Below are 22,599 nucleotides of genomic sequence, written 5' to 3' on the forward strand. Positions count from 1 at the left end.
GCAGCTCCAAAGGATTTCGAGGGGCCCTGAGCAGCATAGATGGACCCTCTACGAACCCCCCGCCCAGGCTGGAAAGTGGGGGGTTCGTACATCACTACTCTCAAGGAAAGACAGGCCTACTTGTGAACCGAAGTTTCACTCCTATTCCATTCCTTATAAGCTCTCTATACCCAGCACTTGAACCCAAAAAGGGACCTGCATAATACTGCTGTCCAGGTGTTAACTGTGGATGGGCAAGTTTGGAGTCGCTGTTCTCCCGTCTTAGGATTCTTTGGGCAGTATCCAATACTGCCACTCCGCCTCTGCTGTTTTTGTTGCGCTTGCAGGACCCGCCGCTTGTGCAACAGGGAACTAGAGGTTCTAAAAGTAACCTCAGGAATTAGCGGAATCACATGTTTCCAGAATGAGACTGGTCAGCAGAGCTTTGTTCTGCAAACTTTGCTGATCAGGGCCTTTCTGGAAATGAGCATTTCCATTCATTTTGGATTGTTTTGGGAACCGCCAGATTCCCGTTGCGCTACTGGTACATCCCGCTAGTGCGTGGGCAGTATTGGATAATGCCCTATATCTTTAAATCAGACTTGGACTGGACAGCCCTTCAAACAGAAGACACATTCAAATAGAGGATGGTCCTCTGGCAGCCCCTTAGGTAACAGAGGACACATGGCCAGGATGCACTATGCTCCATTGGCATTTAAGAATCACAGACCCACAGACAGCAGAACGTTTCATATTCTGGGATAAGGGTTTCAGTCAAAACCATTTAGCCTTGTAACGTTAACATAGTTAGACGGCCAAAACGAATGGGCCAAAACAATGGGTAAGGATTGCTCCATGTCACTTTTCCCCTCCTGAGCCAGAGTTTGGGCCCCGGGGATTTCACCATCTTTGGAAACTGTCTTGCTCCAAACTGTTAGAAGATTTCATCAGCACCAGTCCTGCTGCTCAGCATGGCCCCGTTTATTACTGACTGGTTGCAAGACAGCGTGACCTTGCTAGGACCCAGCTAAGGGGTTAAAGTTCTAGACAGTTCAGTTCTATTTTGGGAAGAGTTCAGTCTGTAAATAAAAGTGACATTGCTGACCGCAAAGAAAGGAAACCGTTGCCTCAGATGCACAAGGATAAAGGTTGTGATTACATAAAACACAGCCGGAGGAGTGTCTTTTGCTGGCACAGAAACCATCCTGATCACGCTCCCCACAACTGACTTCCACCCACTCTTGCTACATAAATTGCCATGCACAAGACTAACCACTCTCAGCTTACAGCCTGAGTTGCAGCCCAGCCAGGACTTCAAGAAAACAGCAAACGTCAAGCCCCGCAGAAAGTCCTCCTCGCAGCCATGGAAGGTTACTTCTCTGCCGTCCACAAGATGGAGCAAACGGTGATGTTTCCCAGCCTCCTTCGAGGAGTGTCCTTTGAAGAGCGGGATGCTGAGTTTGAAGCTGACTCCGACGGCGACAAAGACCTGTTTGAATATTTCACGCAGCTGAAATCCATCAAGCAGATGGTGGAAGGTGGCTTAATGCCTCTTGACAGCCGGCAGTCCAGCATCACCACGCGGGTGAAAGAACAAGAGTCCGAAGAAGAAGCAGATCTTGAAAGACTCTTTTATTACCACATCTCCGCTCTACATCGTGTCTTCCATCAGCTGACTGGGAGAGCCAACTCCGTGATCTCCAGATATAATGAAATTATGCAAGAGATTAACCAGAGCAAAATTACTCTTCACTGGTGAACCCCCCAAAAGGTAAGAAATTATCAAAGTGACCTACTGCTGGTAAACTTTCCTTTATTCCAGGTCCAGTGTCAAGGGTAGGCATGGTTAGGTACAAGCTGATGGCCCACAGCCCAGCAGGGGCCCACTGACAAAAACCCCTTGGAATTGTTCCTCCTCCTCACCCTTGCAACCTGCTTGCTCACCCGCCTCTCGCTCTGATCCAGACAACAGTAGTGGTGAGAAGGGGGAGCAGGAGATGTGACTGCCGGTTTGTTCACTGACCCTCTGCCTGGCAAGCAAGCAAGTGGAAGTAAGGATGAGAAAGAGGAGGAGGAGAGCAAGAGCAGCTGGGGACAATGGCGGTGAGAAGGTGGACGCACCAAGGGAGGGCCCTCAGAAACCTGGAGCCAGCGCTGCTTGAACTGGTCTACCCCAAGATTGCTCCCCTGAATTTCATAGAGGAAGCATGGAATGCCAATGTGATAGATATTCCAAAATAAATATCGCCATACAGATACATACAACCAATTGTTGATAGGTAGAAAAGCCCTTCTTCTGTGACATTAGTGAATTTCACTACTGCCAGCAGTCACAAATATAAGCCGGTAGCTGTCTGCCTGCCTGTGGCTTGCAACTGCATATTACAGGGTTCCAAAAAAGTTTAACTAATTTGTACTCACAGAGTGTAATTTGAGTCTGTGTCCAGAGGCAATAAGTCTCAGTACTGGATCTCTTGATGTGTCTTACTTTTGCTTTTTAAGTTGTCCTTTAAATTCAATTCTATGTTCTCCCTGACCTCTCTTTGCATTCTGTTGCCTGGTCACAGTAAACTACTTTATTCCAGACCAGACTCTTTGACCCTCTAGCCCAGTTCTCCAGGGATCACCTGCTACCTGGTCCTTTTAACTGGCATGTACAGCATGAGCTCTACCACTGAGCTATGGATCCCCCCAGGCCTAGACTGGCCGACCCTTCTGTGACATCAGAGGAAGGCAACCAACGGGGATCAGAGCCCAAGCCTGCTATGGTAGCAGAGCAGCTGAATGCTGGGAGAACATAAATAAGGAGGGTGTCTAGGTAAATAGCATGTTGTAGAGTTCTGCAAGTGGAGATCCCAGGCCGCACCCCCAGTGGCGAACCTAGGGGCAAAAGAGATACAAATGGTGTCAGTGGCAGATTAAGCTCCCGGTAGTTTACTCTGCGGAGGTGGGAGCATAGACTTGGCCAATGTCGCTTGGAAGTTGGCCCCTCAGTAGAACGAATTGTTGACCAGAACTTTAGATACTTAATTAACACATCACCAGGAAATGACAGTTTGGAGATTAACGCTTTCCCATTATCATTAATTCACAGGGCAAGTCGGACGTTTTTCCTTGGGTGTCTGCTCGAAGAAGCTCCCTATGAAGAAATGGTTTCAGCGGCCAACAGAGACATTTTAAACGACTGCTGGCTGAACACTGTTGTGGAATGGCAACAATGTCTCTGGTTTTTTTCAAGCACTGATTATTTGTTGTTGTTATTTATACTCATATCCGAACTCCAGGATATAGTTATGCTTCAGGTGTTACTGTAGTTTGAAATTACTCATAATTTAAGGGGGAAGATAATGCTTTTTGTATCGCTAATTATGTTTTTAACTGTGGCGATGACCTCAGAATAAAAATAAAATTGCTTGCTTTTTAAAATTAAAGTATTGTCATTATTATTGTCATCAGCATCTAATTAATTAATTATATTTCTATATCACCCAGTAGCTAAAGCCCTCTGGGTGGTTCATGCTGGGAGTTGTAGTTTAAAGCATCTGGAGGACAACAGGTTGGGAACTGCTCTTGATGGCATAAGCAAAAACAAAAATACATTTATTTCTCCCAGAAAAGGCCTTTCTTTAGCACAACATGAACAAAGCCCTCTCACCTACTAGATACCATTTTGTTACAGGTCCCATTTGTAAATACAGGTAGTGAAACAGTGTTAGGGCACAATCCTAGGCATGTTTACATCGAAAAAAAAGTCCTACTACTCTCAATGCTGCGAGTTGTTGGACTCTTTTTCTGTCTAAACATGCCTAAGATTGCGCCCTAAGAGAATTATTGCAGCAGGTCTCTTTTTTTCATTTTAAAGTTAATATCCTGCCATTTCTGCCCCAAGAGGAGTCCAAAGTGGCTTCCGACATAATACAAACAAGTGGAAACTGTAAAGAAATATTGCATTGCATTTCCACTCCTCAGAAGTGCGACTGTTCAAGGATCTGACCAACCTGGAACAGGATTTACCAGGGATTTGAGCAGGCCAGTTTCCCCTGTTCTCTCTCCATCCCATTTTGTTGTCCCCTCACAACTGATATCTCTCTTCTGTGCATCCTCTAAGCTTACAGGCCCTTGTCAGGCCATTTTGAATGGGGGGTGGTTAAAAAGATATTTTCTTTTACAAACCACATATACTTCTGCATATCTAGGGAGTCCCCCGAGTATGTAGAAGCTCAAACCTTATTTTGGGGTGGCCCCAGTTTGCTTCCAAACTAATAGGCACCCAACCTTCCAAGTGTTTATTATATGGAATGCTACTTAGGCAACGTTAATACAAACAAAACCCCATAAAGTAAACACTGTTACAATCAGCCCCATTCTCCTAGCAGTGAAAAGTTCCAGGGGTGCAGCGTTTACCTGGATTAGGTTTCTGTAGGAAAGAGGTCACTTATTGGTGTCTTATATGTTTATTTACAAATATACAGGTTGGACATAATTGGGGGTACAGCATTAAGCACTCCGACATCTCTCAAAGTTCACTGCTCCCATATCAGACCTTCAGAGAGGCAGTCAGCACCCTAAAATTCTAGGTGCAATCCTATGCATGTTTAGACAGAAAAAAGTCCTACAATTCCCAGCATGCCCAAGCTACCATGGCTGGCACATAAAAAGGAGACAATATATGTGCCACCCCAGGCTCGTTGGAGGAAGGGCGGATAGCAATCTGATAGATATCTAGATCAGCCTTCCCCAACTTGGCGCTCTCCAGTTGTGTTGAACTACAAGCTCCATCATTCCCAGCCAGCACAGCCAGAGCCCACGTTGGCTGGAGATTATGGGGGCCTGTAGTCCAACACATCTACAGGGCACCAGGTTGGGGAAGGCAGATCTAGATATTCATTCGTTCATTTGTTCAGCTAATATCCCACCTTTCTGCCAAAAATGGCACTCAGGCTGCCTAACAATAATACAAATACAGATTAAAATACAGAGCCAGCGGAGTGTAGTGGTTAAAGTGTTGGACTGGGGCTGGGGGTTCTAGTCCCCACTCAGCCTAGAGCAACTTTTGCCCAGTCACTGACTCTCACTGGGCGACTTTGGTCCAGTCACTGACTCTCATCCTAACCTACCTCACAGGGTCGTTGTGAGGATAAAATGGAGAGGAGGAGGCCCATGTATGCCACCTTGGCCTCCTTGGAGGAAAAGGTGGGATATAAACAAAACTAATAAATCAGTTAATCAAAACAGAAGCTCAATGAAAAACGTAATAGAAAAACAGATAAATTAAAAACACAAATAAAAGCACAACAATAAAAGAAGTAAAGAGAGTTGTGTGGGGAGCAAGGAGCCCTTCTGGTATCCTGTTCCTAAATTATTTAGGCCTTTATAGGCCTGTCCTGTGAACTGCGAATGGGAGCCAGTGCAAATGTTTCAACTCAGGCATCAAACATATCCGGTGACAAAAGCACAGACCATAGCCGTTGCTGACGGAGGCTTGAACGGCTTCCCGATACTGCCATTGCGAATTTGCGCAATTGCGCGAATTCGCAATGGCAGTATCGGGAAGCCGTTCAAGCCTCCGTCAGCAATGGCTATGGAGAGAATTCTGCTTTAGCAAATGAGTGTTACATCTCTATGAAGCTTGGTCTTGATCCTGCAGACTTCCAAGGTTTTATAGCCACCTTGATTTTCGCTGCTGTTAGTGCCAGGGTGCTGGGTTTTGATGATGCATCAGGTCTCAATCCTGCTCATTCCACCCTGCCCATTTACACTGCTGGCTTGGTCACTTTAATGTGTTCCTAAGCACTAAGCCCACGAAGAGCAAAGAGCGGTAGCAGTTTTGACTGCTCATCCTGCACAGCTCTGTAGCCGGTCAAAATAACCCACAATGACCACCAGACGACACAATGACCCACGATGGATTAAATAAACCACTCTGCAGACCGTGGGCTATCAGAGTGGGTTATTTTGGCCAGATAAGCCATCATGGGTCAAAACCCCCATCAGAGGACACAATAACCCACAATGGGTTAATTAAGCCATCATGGCTTAATTAACCCATTGTGGGTTATCACGACATCTGAACCCAGTCCAAGACTGTGACAGCAGAAAGGCCAAAGTTCCCCAGGTGCTTACACAGGTGGTGCCTCCAGTGCCAGCTCCAGGTCCTTGAGGGCTCTTGGACAAGACACCCTCAGTAGGCTCCCTCTTCACTGTGTCTACCTTCTCACCGCCATTGCCACCAGCTGCTATTGCTCCTCATCCTCTCATCCTTGCTACCACTGGCTTGCTTGACGAGCAGAGAACCAGCGAGCAAGGAGGCAGTAGCAAGGGCCCTCAAGAACCTGGAGCCAGCAATGCTAATAGATACGTGCTACTCGAGTCTCAGGGCCTCTGACAAGAGCGTCTGGGGCAGGTGGGAAGGACCCGTTGCCCAAATAAGAACTGGTTGCCCCATACGACCTTCTGTTTGGCTAGACAGCATTTGAGTACGAACCGCTTAACAACAACTGCTCAGGACAGGAGATCCATCTCTGGATAGAAGCAACCCCCTGGTCTCTTCTTGGCCCACCAAAAGGCAACCTGATTGCTCAAAGACTGCCCTGTGGAGGTCAAATATAAGAAAATAAATAAATGCATTCTGTTCCGGATCTGTTCTACCCAAAGAATAAAAAGTAATAGAACAGACCATAAAGAGGTTTCTGACCAGAACACATAAGCCATCCTTATGTAAACTATTTCCTGGTCCCCATCTATAGTAAATCCCTGTTACTATTTTTGTCTTTGGGGGATGCTCTGTCAAAATGTTGTTAGTGGGAGAGGCTAGTGCGCTCAGTCTTCATGCTTCAGTTCCCTTTCCAGGGTCTACAGAAATTAAAAGCTCCAAGTGGTTAAGAAAAGGCGTGTTGGATAAAACCAAAGGTCTAGCTAGTCCAGCATTCTGTTTGCACAGTGGCCAACCAGATGACTATGGGAAGCCCACAAGAAAGACATGTGCAGTAGCAGCTTTCCACTCATGTTCCCCAGCAACTGGAATACAGAGGCCTACTGCCTCTGATACCGGAAGGAGCAAATTGCCATCATGACCTAGCACCCATGGATAGCCTTCTCCTCCATTAATTTGTCTTTTCCCCTTTTAAAGCTATCCAAGTTGGTGGCCATCACTACATCTTTTGGTAGCAAATTCCAGTTTAACTATGTGCTATGTGAAGGACTTTCTTTTGTCTGTCCTCAACCTCCCACCACTGAGTTTCATCGAATGATCCCAGTTTCCAATACTACAGAGAGGGAGAAAAATGTCTCCCCATCCATGTTCTCCATACCATGCATAATTTTATACACCATCTATCATGTCATCCTCTCCTTCCCTTTTGTCTAAGCGGAAAAGCCCCAGACATGGGGCTTCTTCACACAGAGCTTTTATCCTGCTATTGAGATGGCTCGCTCTTGGAGGGATGCGGGCCCTTTACATGACGTCGTCAACCTCCAGGGCATCTCCTGCACTAAATGACCTCTTGAATGAAGTATCCTCCTCCCTCCCCATTGCCTTTTCCTTGTGTGTCATGTCTTCTTTAGATTGTAAGCCTGCAGGTAGGGACTGTCTTTGTTCATTGATTGTACGCCGCTCGGGGAGCCTTTTTTGACTGAGGAGCGGGGTAAAAATACAATAAATAAAAACATAAATGCCATTTTTTAAATAGATCAGAGATAATAAGGTGTCAAATTACCCCGCTTGTGTTCCACTTCAGCTACCTCTGTGAAAAAGGAAAAGCTGCAAGAAGAGGAGCAAGACCAATGAAACATATGGAAGACTCTGATAAGGGGGAGGAGGAGGGGGAAAGGGAAAGGGGAAAAGGAAGCACATGCAAGAGAGTCCATTGTGATCCTGCATTTATAATGGAAGCAGACAGTCCCCTTTTAAATGTGGGATTTTCAGCTGGTGTAGAGATGCTCATTGTGACCTTTCCTTATAGGGGAGTTGCTCCAGCCCCTTGATCATTTTAGTTGCCCCTTTCTGCACTTTTTCCAACACTACCATGTCAATAGCTTGAAGTTGCTTGACTGTGGGGACTCTCCTTGGGGGGTTATGGACACTGTCATGACGAGCACTCACACTTCAGACTTTGGCACCAAACCACTGAAGGAACCACAGGATTCTGCAAGCTCTGCAGGAGCCACGATGGTCCAAGAGAGGTGACAACCGTGGAAAAGTTCAGCTCAGTGCAGGCTGTTTGGGACGTTTGCTGAATCACAGTGTCAGTCAGCGCCTAACCTTGGAAGCTGGGCTGATGATGCGGGCAGAAAAGACTTCGTACCTACTAAGTGCCAAAGGAGCAGCAGCCGGCATCACTGCAGATGATGAAATGTTTGGGCTGTTTTGGAAGAAGGTGCAGATCTGCCACGCGCTTATGTAGCAACGGAAAGACAGTGAAAGACAGGCTGGAAAGATTTTGGGTTACGTGAAGTCGAACAATCTACATATCCGCCTACATGCTCCATTATCAAATTGACATAAATAATGAAAAATGAGATACTTTTCTAATCTATATAAATAGGGTCTTTGGGGTTGCTTTTAGGAGGAAGCTAGACTTTTCACCCCCTTCCCCTTCCCTCTATTTCCCCTTCCCACCTCCCTTTTCCCACCCCTCTTGCTCTTCCTTTCTTTTCTGTTCTTTTTTGTTTCTGTTTTTCCAGTTCTAACAACTGAAGAGGAGCCCTGCTGGATCAGACCAAGGGTCCGTCTTGTCCAGCATTCTGTTCACACAGTGGCCAACCAGCTGCTCATGGGAAACCCACAAGTAGGACATGCGTGCAACAGTATCCTCCTGTTCATGCTCCCCAACATCTGACATACAGAGGCATACTGGAAGTGGCATATAGCCATCAGGACTAGGTGCCATTGATAGCCTTCTCCTCCGTGAATTTGTCCAATCCCCTTTTAAAGCCACCCAAAGTGGTGGCCATCACTGCAACTTATGGTAATGAATTTCATAGTTTAACTATGTGCTTTGTGAAGGACTTCCTTTGATCTGTCCTGAATCTCCCACCAACCAGGTTCATGGGATGACCCTGCGTCCTAATATCATAAGGAGAAAGATGTCCCCCTGTCCACTTTCTCCACACCATGCATAATTCTATACACCTCTGTGCCCTCACTTGCCCTTTCTCTAAGCTTCACAGTCCCAGACGTTGCAAGCTTTCCTCATAAGGGAGTTGCTCCGGATCCTTGATCATTTTGGTTGCCCTTTTCTGCACCTTTTCCAACTCTACAATATCCTTTTCGAGGTGCGGCAAACAGAAGTATAGACAGTATTCCAAGTGTGAACACACCCTAGAATTGTTTAAAAACATTATGGCATAGGCAGTTTTATTTCCAGTTCATTTTCTAATGTGTACCAACATGGAATTCTTTTATTTTATTTTTATTTATTACATTTAAATCTGCCTTTCCTCCAGGCGGTGTACATAGTTCTCTTCCTTTTTTCTTTACATTAACCCTGCAAGGTAGGTCAGGCTGAGTCACTGGCCTAAGCTCATGCAGTGGGTTTCATGGCCGAATAGGGATTAGAACCTAGGTTTCTCCAGCCCTAATTTGAAACTTTAGCGTAAGGGTGTCAAACCTCATGAGTTCCCAATCTGGCCTTCTAGTGCACGTGTGCAAATGTTTCGCCATAGGAGGAATACTGGAATGTTTCAGCTGCCGATAATATATTAGAGCAAGCACGTAGAACTCAGGGTGGCCTCAGCCTACCTAGTTATTATCATCTTGGGGTCTCCATTTTTAACCTGTCACTTCTGTTAGGTGTATTCCTATTGTAAGAAGCATAATTTTTTCTTGCCTTTTGGTATCCCATAAAATGCGAAGAAGAATTGGGGTTGGGGGGACACACCCCCAAACCAATCAATAGGTGCAAGATGAAATAAATGTATTGAACTAAACAAATGCAAACCTTTTAAGGTTTCACAGAGAGCAGGCAACATAGGTGCAGGCTGCCAAAAAAAAGTTTTGAAGGTGAGTCTGTGATCCATGGGGTCACGAAGAGTCAGACACGACTGAACGACTGAACAACAACACCAGGTTTTCTGGTCATGCTGCACTGCCTCTTCAAAAGGCTTGTGCCACCCCAAACAAAGAAGAGCAGAGAAGTTAATATCTGCAAATAAGGGGGGTCTGTTTGAATAGGCAGATTCGCCACAGCTGTGACCAGCAATGCCAGGTCAACATTTTATCAGCTGTTGCATGAAACACTGAAGATGTTCACTTGGCTTTAGTGAAGGAAGCGACATGCAGAAGCAGTTTCCGGGATGCCGATTCCCTCGATGGATCTGGAACTGCCTGCGGAGGAACATCAGAAGCTGCCTGTCAGGAGGCGCCCTGGCAGCCTCTTTCAGCCAACTCAAGACACAGACGAAAGGATTCTTTTCAAGGCTTTAATCCTTTTACAACTTAATGACTCTTTCAGATGCAAATCACCAGCGACTAAGCAAGGAACAGCAGAGTGGCCTAAGCTTCAGGCAGGCAGTTGATCCCCATTTGAAGGAGAGTCACTTGAAGACCCTGAACTTATGGGCTAGGGAGAGATCCTCCCTCTTTCCCTTGGGTCCACGGGAGGCGGCCGTTGCTTGCGCGCCAAACGGGTGCTACGCCTCCTTTCCGCGCCCTCCATCGCTTGTCGCTCCGTGTCTGCGTCGAGTGTCTAGCAAGCCCCCCTCCCACACTCTCTCACTGCCAGGGTCACTATCTATCTCAGGAATGCTGGCAGGAGGAATCTCTGCCAGCTGCTGTGCCTGTGAGGGATGAGCGGGCTCCTCTCCCACGGATTGCTGATCCTCCTCAGAATCAGAACTGCTCTGGGGCTCTATCGGCTCAGTTTCCACCCTGACACTGCCTTATACTGAGTCAGACCCTTGGTCCAATATTGTCGACACTGACTGGCAGCGGCTCTCCAGGGTCTCAGGCAGGATTCCTTCCAGCCCTATCTGGAGATCAAACCTGGGACCTTCCGCATGCAAAGAAGATGCTTGGATGCGGATGAAAATCTCAATATGTACCACATTATAATTCTAATTCCGGGTGTCAGGCATTGCTCTAGGTCAGCCTTCCCCAACCCGAAGCCCTCCAGATGTTTTGGACTTCCAGCTCCCAGCATTCCTGACTGTTGGCCATGCTGGCTGATGAGAGCTGAAGTCCAAGTTATCTGGAGGGCATCGGGTTGGGGAAGGCTGCTCTATGCCCTACAGCAGAGGTGTAGAACCTCTTTCGGCCCAAGGGCTGAATTCCATTTCGGAGAAGCTTGGCAGGGGGGTGCATTCCAGTGGTGGGTGAGGCCAAAGGCAAAAGAGACAGAACTTCAAATACAAAAAAGTATCAGCTTGTTTTAGGTTAAAGTTCTTACTGCCAGAAACTAAGCCTTAGGAGAGGCATTTCAACATTTCAGAATAGGGGGAAAAATGCCTGAGAGCCAGGAAACCACCAGACGATCGGTGGATGAGGGAACAGCCATGGCTGTCTGGGGACAGGGTCCCCAGGAAGACTGGATTTGAACCCTAGGGGTCAAGGTTCTGTAGCCCCACCCTACAGGTTGTGCTGTGGGGACTGTAGTTCCATTTGCATTGCAATGGCAGAACACGAGCACACCTCCCCAACTACTGTCTTTAACTCCCATTTGTGCAACTATTTCTGGAGCAGGGCATCCGACAGACACCTCCTTGTCCCACTACCCAAGATCCTTTTAGCTGGACTTGTGGCAAACTGAACCTACACATGAAGCATGTGCTCTCCTTGCGGTCTCTCTTCCAAAGGACATAGCTGTCAAGGAAATGGGGCTGGATCAAGACGTCTCATGGGCTGAGGCTGGGCCTGGAATTCCCAACAAGCCTTGGCTCGCTTGTCTGAGACACCCGGATTGGGTTTAACTTATTCCTGGCTTGCATGCGCACCTGGCACCACATGCATTAATCACTTTTGGCTGATCTAATCTGGACAAAAATGACTTGTCTATGTGTGAGCACTAGCAAGTACTTTGGACATGGAGGATCTGACCTCAAGGCAGCACGCCGAGTCCAGTCTCATCCACCGGTATGATTTTACAAACCATCTACATGAGGGGTGGGCAATGGGTGAAATGAAATGAATGGTGGCCCTCCAGAAGTTGTTGGACTGCAGCTCCTATCATCCCTCACTGGGTATGTTGGCTGGGGCTTAGTAGTCACTGTCCACCAACATCTAGAGGACCACCAGTTGTCCAACCCTGCCACATTAAGAACCCGCCTGCTGGATTGTACCAAAGGTTCATTTATTCCAGCATCTAGTGGCCAACCAAATTATTATTATTATTATTATATTTATTTATACCCCTTTTTCCCAGTACTGGGACACAAGGCGGCTTGTGTCCCAGTACTGGGAAGCTCACAAGTAGGGCATGAAGATATCAATGGCTACTAGTCTTGGTGGCTATATGCTACCTCCGGTATGAGAGGCAGCATGCCTCTGTGTACCAGTTGCTGGGGAACATGGGCGGGAGAGTGCAGTTGCGCTCATGTCTTGTTTCTGGGTTTCATGTTGGGGCAGCTGGTTAGCCTCTGTGTGATCAGAATACCGGACTAGATGGACCCTTGGACTCGTTCAGCATGGCTCTTATGTTCTTAAACTAATAACACTCCCCCGTTGCTGGTCTGCAGTAACTGTTATTCCATGTCATTGTGCCTGGAGACTGCATATAACCATAATGACTAGCAGCCATTAATAAAAATTATGTAAAATGGTGTCTACCTTTGCCCTAAGATACTGACCGTAGCCACATCACGTGGCAGCAAATTCCATAAATGAATCTAACCTGATCTTAAATATTTTCTCTCCCCCAGCCCCCGACATCACATTCTCCAAGTTAATAAGCACAGGCTGAACTTGTTCATAGGTTTTAATGATAAGATTGCAGTCCACATGTTTAAATTAGGCATTCCATCCCAACCGCTGACATACACTATGTCCAAGTCCCATGTACAAGAGTAGTGACAAGACAGGACAGGACCCCCCCCCCGACCCCCCCCCCCGCAATAAGACGGTAGCCGCTTGCAAAGTCTTCAGCGAATTGGATGGAAGGTCTCCAGAACTTCTGCCATGGTTTTCTTATCTACCAAAAGAAGAGGAAACGCAGTTGAAAGAGGCGAGTTCAGATACAATTAGCAAGAAAAAAGTTTCAATGAAAGTAAGGCAGAACCACGACGGTATGCAGCTCTGACCCCAAGCCTATGAAAACCACAAAAATCATGCAAACAGCAACTTGCACTACGGCAGCCTTCCCCAACCCCATCCTAACTCTGGGGATAATGGGAGCTGTAGTCCCAACAATCCAGAGGATGCCAGGTTGCAGAAGGCTGCCCTAGGTTAAAGGAATACAAATTCTGCAACTGGGATCTAAGAAGAGCCGCCCTGCTGGATTGGAGCAACAGTCCACCTAGTCCAGAATCCTGTTTCCCCAGAGCAACTGGCCAGATGCCTCTGGGAAGAAGCCCACCAGCTGGGTGTGAAGGCAACAGCTCCCCTCCCTCATTGCTGCCCCCCCTTCAACTGGTACTTAGTGCCATACAGGCTCTGAATCTGAAGGTCCCGTTTAGCTATCATGACTATTAGTCATTGATCTGGCTAATATCACTGTCATTGATCTAATATAAACAATATATCATTGTCATTGATCTAATAGAATAGTCATTGATCTGGCTCAGATCTTATCTGATCTGGCAGTGGACTGAAGCGATCATGTGACTGTTCTACAAGAGGTCAACTGTGCACATAGGATCACAGGAAGCTGCCTTATACTGAGCCAGACCCATCTAGCCCAGCATTGTCGACACTGACTGGCAGTGGCTCTCCAGGGCTTCAGGCAGGAATTTTTCGAGCCCTACCTGGAGATGCCAGTGATCGAACTTGGGATCTTCTGCATGCAAAGCAGGTGCTCTGGCACCAAGCTACAGCTTTACGCATTCACATGTCACAGGATGTGTGGACTATCTACTACTGGCCCTCTCAAGGCTAGGAAAGAGAGTGGTCACAATCCCAACACAGAAGTCCATCCATTACACTGTGTACTCCACTCTGTGCTGGTCTGTGGCTCGTGCCTGCAACTTTCTTAGTGCTGCTCTGCTTTTTCTTTTGGCTTTAAAGGCAAGCAACGGAGTGCTGCAACGGCAGCAGCAGATGCACAGGAAGGGGTGAAAATGAGTAGGCAGAGCCAAGGGGAGGTCAAGCAAAAAATGAGAACACTCCGTAAGTTAAAAATATTGGCTGTTAAAGACTGTTAAAAACATGGTGTGAACTAGCCCTCAGTTCTTTGGGAAAGGGTGAAACAGAGCTCTCTCTCTGTCTCACCAGAGCTCTTTATTTTACTTACATCTGAATACCAGATGTAACTGAGAGAATGTGTCTCTCAGATCACATTCTCCCTGCCAGACAGAATTGGGATCTTCCATGGCTACATCCACTTACAGAAAATATGGTGATGTACAGTTTTTTCCATATACAAAGCTGACTAGGGCCTGGACTCTGATGCTTTGTTCACTCAAGGCCCATTCCAGGAGGAGGATCAATTTGGAATTTAGAGCTCCCCCTCCCCCCCCCGGTCACCCAATGGCTGCCGTTCTCTCTCCAGAGAGGCTGGTTGCAGTATCTCTCAATGTAGGTGTGTGCACAGAGGAAGTATTCATGTAAGCACTGATTTCTTACACCCCCTTGTGGTAATTTCACGCTACAGAACAGACTTGTTAAAAGCGACTAGCTTAGTCACCTGCTGGCAAGCAAGATTTGCTTCCAGATGACCAAAAAGGGAAGCTTTACAAAAGTGGGTGGTGGCAGCAGGGAGTTAATGTGGTTGTCATCTGAATAAAGACATTTCAGTTGATGAATCATATGCCTTCTAACTAAGTCCTCAATTAATCTGTTAAATCTATTTTTAAACTCTCAATAAAGGTACAATTTCCCCCTGATATTGCAGAACATCTGAGAGAACTCCCAATTCAACAAGTGAAAAGCTACCACCTATTGTTAGAAGGCAGTCTTTAATACTATCTAGTTTTGCCCCTTACCTATTACACCAACATGACCAAAACAGACATAGTCTCAAAATCAAAGTAGTCTACCTTTAAACTGCAGCCCTGGCAACGGCTAAAGCCTTAATTGATTAATCTGCTGATTAAGCCAGTTACAATTTGCAACCCCAGGGTTCATTGCCTCCTGCCCGTTTTTAGACTGTTGATGCATGGCAGAAATTATTTATTCGTTACATTTAAATCCCGCCTTTCATCCAAGGAGCTCACGGCGGCATAAATGATCCTTCTCTCCATTTTATCCTCAGAACAACCCTGTGAGGTGGGCTAGGCTAGGAGTCAGTGGCTGGCCCAAAGTCACCCAGTGAGCTTCATGGCTGAGTAGAGACTAGAACCTGGATCTCCCGAGTCCCAGTCCAACACTTTAACCAATATACCACAGGGGAAAACCTGTGAGGGAGGGGTGGAATGCAGCATCCCAAAGGAGGGCATGGCTGGTTGGCACCCTGAAAAGTCGCACTCCTGTTACGAGGATGAGAAAATATACTGCAACGTTCTGTTGCAGGTCATTGTTGTTATTGTTGGCATGATTTGCCTATTCCACATGCTGCAGTGAAGCGTGAGCACTGAAAGGGCTTCCATCTTTGATTTGCACTGGCCCCTGACTGGCAAGCTCCTGTGTGCAGGCAACTCTTCTGGAAGCAGCTGAACATACATGTACCTTTTTGTATAAAGTCCTCAGGATGGTGCCTCACGTACTCCGAAATGTCTCTGTCCCTAGTAGCATATTGGTAATTGGCTCGTTTTACAAGGTAATAGCCAATGTAAAAGCCCACAGAAGCCCACAGGAGTTGGCGATGGACACCTGGAATACGAGGATAAGGGAAAAGGATGCATGAGGCCAGGCTAGTAGCTTAAAAGACATCTGCGTACAGCCATCGGCATTTTCTGTTTAAAGAAAAAAGGAAAATACAGGCTTTTGGAAGGCAAGTTGAATTGAGCATAATTTGAAGCATCCATAACTGTGCCGCTCAGCATCAAATCTGGGAACTTACTCAGCAATGGGAAGCACCACAGCAAGAATCGCGTGTGCCCTTTTGTCCAGAGTTTGGTTTCCTAAGAATCTGGGTTTTCACACATGGAACCAACTGAGCCCCATTCACCCTATCATCTCTCCACTGTCATTTCCCCATTGGAACAAGTGCTCAGCCTCTTTTCTTCTCCAGAGCACTCTGGCTCTGTCCACAGTGTACAGCCTTTACTTCCCCTTATCGCCCCACCTTTTTTCCTAGGAATGTAGGGAGCTGCCTGATAGGAGGTCAGCCTGTTTGTCCATCTAGCCCAGGAGTTGTTACTCTTGACTGGCAGCAGCTCCAGCTGTCAGGAGCGCCCTTGCTGCCTTCTGAAATCCTCAAGTAGCCAGAATCAACACGCAGATGATAGGGCTCTTTTCCAAGGCTTTATTTCCATTCAACCTAATGATGCTTACAGATGCTAATTGCCTGAGCCTAATGAGGGAAGCTTAAGAGAGCTGCCTACCAGGGGTTTCTAGCATTAGGGAATCAGTTGGTCTCAGTTTGGAGGGAAAGGGTGGGAAGCCTCTGAACTTAAGGGCTAGGAGGAGAGAGTCCACCCCTTTCCTGTGGGGCATCAGGGTGCAGCTGTTGTCGTCGTGCCAAGCGGGCTGAGTGCCTCCTCTCGGCGCCCTCCATCTCCCGCTTGTTCCTGTGCCGGCGCCTTGCGTCCCAAAGCTCCAGTTCTCCCTCCCTCTCCCTGCCAGGGTCACTCTCAGGAATGTGAGTAGGGAGGGGCTCTCCCTCCGGCGGCGCCTCTGAACAGCACGCAGGTTCCTCTCCCACTGTTTCTATCTCTTCCTCAGAATCAGAACTGCTTTGGGGCTCTATGAGCTCTGATCCAACTCTGACACTGAGAGAGGTTTATCACACTGCTGCTACCTGATCCAAGTGGAAATGTCAGGGTGTGGACCCGGGCTTTCTTCATGCAAAGCATGTGCTCTGCTCTACCACTGAGTGATGGCCTTTCCCCTCTAGAACCTCCACTGAACTCCCCTTCATACCGTCTTCCTCCTCTTCTCAGCCCAACGCCCTTCTAAGTTCCCACATCAAGTCCTGCCTTCCCCTTTTATTTATTTAAAAGATTTACAGGGTAACTTTTAGGGTAAATTGTTCTGAGACAGCGTACGAAATGAAAACCATAAAACATAACAAAACATTAAACCAATAAAAAGAATACAGTATCAAAATTTTAACAAAATCAGCCAGCATCATCTACAGAGTGGCAGCTGATCATATAGCTCAACTATAGGCCAAGGTGAAAAGGTAAGCCTTTAGAACATGCTTGAAGGCCTGTAATGATGGTGCCTGACAGACGTCAATTGGAACAGAGCTCCAAAAGCAGGGGGCCACTACTGAAAAGGTCCTGTCCCTCATGCCCGCCAGCCTAATTGCTCTTTCAGGCAGGGACACAAACAGGGCCTCCAATGCGGGCAGGTTGGTGTGCGTGAACATAGTGCTTCAAGTAACTTGCTCCCAAACGAATCACCATCATCATAATCATCTTCATCATCATCCCGCCTTTTCCCCAATACTGGGACTCAAGGTTGCTTTACAACTTTAAAAGCTTTTACGGTTAAAACATAAAAATAGAAATATACAAAAGTTAAAAATATAATTAAGTCATCAATAATATTAACATTGTATAAAATATCAAAATTTTAAAAGACCACAACAATATAAACAATAGTACCAATCCATCATGTTCTCACAGGTCCGGACTATCTATCCCCAAAGGCCTGCTGGAACAATTTTTTTTTTACCTGCCTGAAGAAACATACCAAGGAGGGTGCCACTCTCGCCTCCATGGGAAGGGAGTTCCAGGGCCTTGGGGCAGCCACCGAGAAGGCCCTCTACAGTGTTCCCACCAGGCAGCCTGTGACGGTGGCGGGACTGCGAGAAGGGCCTCCCCTGAAGATCTCAGGGCACGAGCAGGCTCACAGGGGAGAATCTGGACTTTCAGATAACCTGGACCCGAGCCGTAGGGCTTCAAAGGACAATACCAGCACCTTAAATTGGGCTTGGAAGCACGCTGGCAACCAGTACAGCTGGTACAATATAAGTGTCACATGATCCCAACTCCCTCCCATTTCCATTGCCCTTTCCTCCAGCATGTCCACACTATTGCCTCCCCTGTCAGTGCTGGCAAGGAACACTCACAGACTTACTGCCCCGCCCAGCGAGTCGACCTGCTCTTGCTCAGCTGCTCTTGCTCCTCCTCCCCCTCTTTCTCATCACTGCTACCGCTTGTTTGCTTGACAGGCAGAGAGCAAGGAGGCTGTGGCATCTACTGTTCCTCCTTCTCACCACCACCATTGTTTGGGCCAGAGTGAGAGGCAGGTGAACAGTGGTGAGGAGGAAGAGCAAGTCCTGAGGGTTCTCATCAGTGGGCTCCAGCTGGGGTGCAGGTCTTTGGCTGGCGAGTCCCTAACTGTGCCTAGCCTTGATGCTGCCCCCCTTCTTCTCAGACCCCACACCAAAAATATTGCCCTTCATTAAGGATGCAGCAGACTTGCTGACCTAACCAAAGTCTCATCTAGTCCAGCATTCTGTTCCCAGGCCAGATGCTCCTGGGAATTTACAAGCCAGGCTCAAAAGCAAAAGCCTGTATCGCCTCTGGAGAGAGGGGCTCCTTTTAGTGATTATGGCTCATAGAGTTACTTCTAGAAAGAGATCTTGGGGTTGTGGTGACTGGCCAAGAAAGAGATCTTGGGGTTGTGGTGGACAGCTTGATGGAAATGTCAACCCAGTGTGCGGCTGCTGTGAAAAACGGCAAATTCCATATGAGATATAATTAGGAAAGGAATTGAGGGAAAAAACCTGGCAATATTATACTGCCCTTATATAAATCTGTGATGCAACCACACTTGGAATACTGTGCATTGTTCTGGTCACCACACCTAAAAAGATATTGTAGAGATGGAAAAAGTGCAGAAAAGGGCAAGTAAAATGATCAAAGCGCTGGAGCAACTGCCCTATGAAGAAAGGTTACAACAGCTGGGATTGTTTAGCTTAGAAAAAGGGCTAGTAAGGGAGGAGACATGATAGAGGTGTATAAAAATATGCATGGTGTTGAGAAATTGCATAGGGGGACATTTTTCTCCCTTTCTCCTAATACTAGAACCTGGGTTCATTCCATGAAGCTGATTGGTGGGAGATTTGGGACAGATAAATGAAAGTCCTTCCTCACACCACGTGTAGTTAAACTATGGAATGTGCTACCACAAGACGCAGCGACGGCCACCAATTTGGATGGCTTTAAAAGGGGGTTAGACAAATTCATGAAGGATAAGGCAATCAATGGCTACTAGTCCTAGCTATATGCCACCTCCAATATGGAGGCGATTTGCCTATCAACGCTGAGTGCTCATTGGAAGGTCAGATACTGAAGCTGAAATATTCTGGCCACCTAATGAGAAGAGAAAAGTCCCTGGAAAAGACCCTGATGCTGGGAAAGACTGAAGGCAAAAGGAGAAGGGGATGGCAGAGGATGAGATGGCTAGATAGCATCACCGATGCAATGAATATGAACCTGAGCACACTCTGGGAGAGCGCGCAGGACAGGAAGGCCTGGCGGGCTATGGGCCATGGGGTCACGGACACGACTGAATGACAACAAAAACCAGTTGCTGGGGGACATGGGCGGGGGGGGAGGGTGCTGTTGCACTCACGCCCTGCTTGTGGGTTTCCTGTCAGCAGCTCGTTGGCCACTCTGTGACCAGAACGCTGGACTAGATGGACCTTTGTTCTGACCCGGCAGGGCTCTTCTTATGTTCTCAAGTTTATCTCGCCCTGGGTGAATAATTCACTGCTGCCCTTCCTTCGTCCTCTCCACACGCCTCCCCACGTTTCTGAACCCATACTGACCCTCCCCAAAGCCCATGAGGGTGCTGTTGTTTTTTAGTGCCAGGACCCAGCTTTACACGAACGGCCTCTGAGCATGCACAGAGCGGTTCTCCCAGGCACCCATCCTGCTCCGAGAGCTCCGGGAGAACGAGGCCTCCGGGCAGGCATGATTCCTCGGCGCGCCAGCCCCGACCCCCGTTCGACTGACCCGACGCCAGGATAGGCTTCCTGTGGACGCCGTTGTCCATCAGGGCGCCAGACCAGCCCATGAAGGCCGCCCAGACCGAGCCCGTGGTGACCAGCGGCGGAGGCTCCAGCGACCGCGCTTCGTCCGGCAGGCGGATCCAGACCACCATGGCGCCAGGCCCGCCGGGACGAGGGCAAACGCGGGCCCGGGAGAGACACCCCGCCCGCCCGCAGAAGCAGCTACTGCGGCAGCGCAAGCGCCCAGGCCCAAGGGCAACGGGAGGTCCGTCCCCCGACACCGTCCCCGCGCCAGCGCGCGCCCGGCGGCACGAAGGTTCCGCGTCTCTTTGGTTCCCCCGCCGCCTTCGCCCCTCGGCGAAGGAGGCTGGTGGCCCGGGTTCCGGCGGGGCTGCGCTCCATGCCGGGCCTCGGCCAGAACTCCAGAGGAGCTCTCCGAGGTGCTGATCCTATTGGGGGGGCCAGGGCTCGGCACCTCCTTCAGAGTTCTGGCTGGTTCTGACTGAAACCCAGAATGGAGCCGCAGCCCCACCGGAACCGGAGCCAGCAGCCTCTGCCGGCAGCGGACAAGGGGCAAAGGCGCCCTCCCCGCGTGTAGAGCTTCGTGCAAGCCAGGGCTGAGCCTCAGGACCTGCCCGGGATGATAGGGTGCAGCCCTGGGCACCGGGATGCCACCACATTTCCCTTTGGGGGTGGGGGGGAGGGCTGGCACAGTTGCTTTTCACAGGAGTGCCACAGGCAGGAATCCTACCGGTGAAGCCTTTCATGATTTGGGGAGTGGGGAGGAAACATGCATGGCGCTGCCGTACTGAGTCAGAGTAGCGGTCCGGCTATTCCAGTCTACGTGGAGGAGCAGTGGCGCTTCACAGTCATTCCTAGCCCTGCTGTGCAATCTGGTGCTCTCTATTTTGGACTGCGACTCCCATAATTCCGAACCACCAGCACGGCCAATGGTGCTGCAGTCCAACACATTTGGAGGGCACCAGGTTGGGCTGGATACAGCGGGGATTGTATTTTGGACCTACACAATATTTATCACTTAGCTACCTTCTGCAAGGGCGAATGGCAAAGGTCTTTCGCAGGCCTGCTACCAACATTATTTTAACTAGAAAGGCCAGCTAAGCTTGGAATGGGTGGGGGTAACAAACAGAAACGTAATAAAGACAGAGGTGCTGTTGGTTGTGTATGTGTCTGCGTCCAATCTACAAATGGTAGCTAAGCCTGTTTTGGACAGGGTTGCACCCCCCTCCCCCCATCAGGTCCACAGGTTGGAGGTACTCCTTAATCTAGTACTCCTTCTAGAGGCTCAGGTGGCAGAAGTAATAATGGCTTTTCCTATCTTCAGCTGGTGTGCCAGCCACATCCCTTCTTGGAGTAGTCAGATCTGCCCAATCATCTATGCTTTAGTAATCTCCAATCCGCTCTTGAAAAGCATCCAGTCCTCAGCTGGTTCAAAATCTGCCACCAGATTGGTGGCAAAGGCTGGATAACTTCTAAAATCTGATTTGCACAGATTACCTATTTGCTTGCAAGCTCAATTCAAGGTGCTTGTTCTTTCCTATACAGCTTGGAACTTAGGTACATGACACTATATACCCATCACACACTCCCTTTTATATCCAAGGTTATATTCTGCAGGAGCAGAACTTTTCACGGGTGGCACCCACTTTATGGAATGTCTTCCTCAGGGAGGACTAGCCCCAACATTATGTGTGTTCAGGCACCAGATGAAAACCTCTTTTGGAAATGTTTGGAATCAGTTGATATCAGCCATTAGTTTTCCTTTATGGGTTGCAGTTTGTTGCTAGTGTGTGTGATTTTTCTCTGTGTTCCAGCTGTTATATGACTTGGGTTTGCTGTTTTTAGTATGCTTTTATTTTCTGCAGGGGAATTCTTGTTGTATTGTTTTTAAAGTGTATGTTATCAGCTTTGAGTTCATTCCTAAAGAAAAGCGGGATATAAATGCTGAGCTATGGCACTTCCCTGGAAAGTTGTGGGGGAGCAATCCTATGGTCCTGGGAGAGTGTCCTAGGAACCATAGGATCGTTTGGAGTCCCCCCTCTGAGGCCGTAGACACTGCTATGACCTCAGAAGGGGGGCTTCGTTATTCAATCCCTCCCTCCCCCCACCTCTTCGGAGCCACTGTGGAAAGAACTACACTGGCTGCTCCCCAAGGTCACAGATGTGGCTTTAGAGGGAAGGAAAAGGGAGCGTTCTGATGGGTGGGAAGGGGAGAGGCCAGGCTATGAGGGAGCCTATGGCCTCTCCCGCCACAGTCCTGCCAGCATGCCCTCTCTAGACGAGCTCAGAGGCCCGTCTAGAGTAAAACAAACAAACACAGAGGACAGAGAGGTGAACATCGCCGCCGTCCTCCTCCTGCCCTGCCAGCAGCAGCTTGGCAGGGCACTGGATATGCAGAAGCCCCCAAGTTCGGAGGATTCTGTCTCACAAGGATGCAACCCATCCA

The 22,599-nt window shown here is 48.2% G+C and overlaps 2 protein-coding genes across 2 annotated transcripts; one reads left to right on the forward strand and one right to left on the reverse strand.

Moving 5' to 3' along the window:
• Positions 1-1,259: 1,259 nt before the first annotated feature.
• LOC146349336 (mid1-interacting protein 1A-like) lies at positions 1,260-3,421 on the forward strand. Its single transcript, XM_084842476.1, has 2 exons — positions 1,260-1,750; positions 3,074-3,421. Exon 1 carries the CDS (start codon positions 1,343-1,345, stop codon positions 1,736-1,738), a length of 396 nt encoding a protein of 131 aa, XP_084698602.1. The 5' UTR covers positions 1,260-1,342; the 3' UTR covers positions 1,739-1,750; positions 3,074-3,421.
• A 9,453-nt stretch (positions 3,422-12,874) lies between these two features.
• NDUFC2 (NADH:ubiquinone oxidoreductase subunit C2) lies at positions 12,875-20,383 on the reverse strand. The gene is made up of 3 exons (XM_084842477.1): positions 20,137-20,383; positions 15,731-15,874; positions 12,875-13,100 (listed from the first exon to the last, which is right to left on the reverse strand). Exons 1-3 carry the CDS (start codon positions 20,282-20,284, stop codon positions 13,051-13,053), a joined length of 342 nt encoding a protein of 113 aa, XP_084698603.1. The 5' UTR covers positions 20,285-20,383; the 3' UTR covers positions 12,875-13,050.
• Positions 20,384-22,599: the final 2,216 nt, after the last annotated feature.

This window comes from Heloderma suspectum, chromosome 3 (genome assembly GCF_057233095.1).
Source record: "Heloderma suspectum isolate Gila_16-S chromosome 3, 16-S_ref, whole genome shotgun sequence".
NCBI lineage: Eukaryota > Metazoa > Chordata > Lepidosauria > Squamata > Helodermatidae > Heloderma > Heloderma suspectum.

Coding starts and splice junctions, on each gene's coding strand:
- LOC146349336 (XM_084842476.1), top strand. CDS start 1,343: ATGGAAGGTTACTTCTCTGCCGTCCACAAGATGGAGCAAACGGTGATG.
- NDUFC2 (XM_084842477.1), bottom strand. CDS start 20,284: ATGGTGGTCTGGATCCGCCTGCCGGACGAAGCGCGGTCGCTGGAGCCT. Junction 15,875..20,136: donor GAAGCCTATCCTGGCGTCGG/GTCAGTCGAACG, acceptor CTCGTATTCCAG/GTGTCCATCGCCAACTCCTG. Junction 13,101..15,730: donor TGAGGACTTTATACAAAAAG/GTACATGTATGT, acceptor TTCTTTTGGTAG/ATAAGAAAACCATGGCAGAA.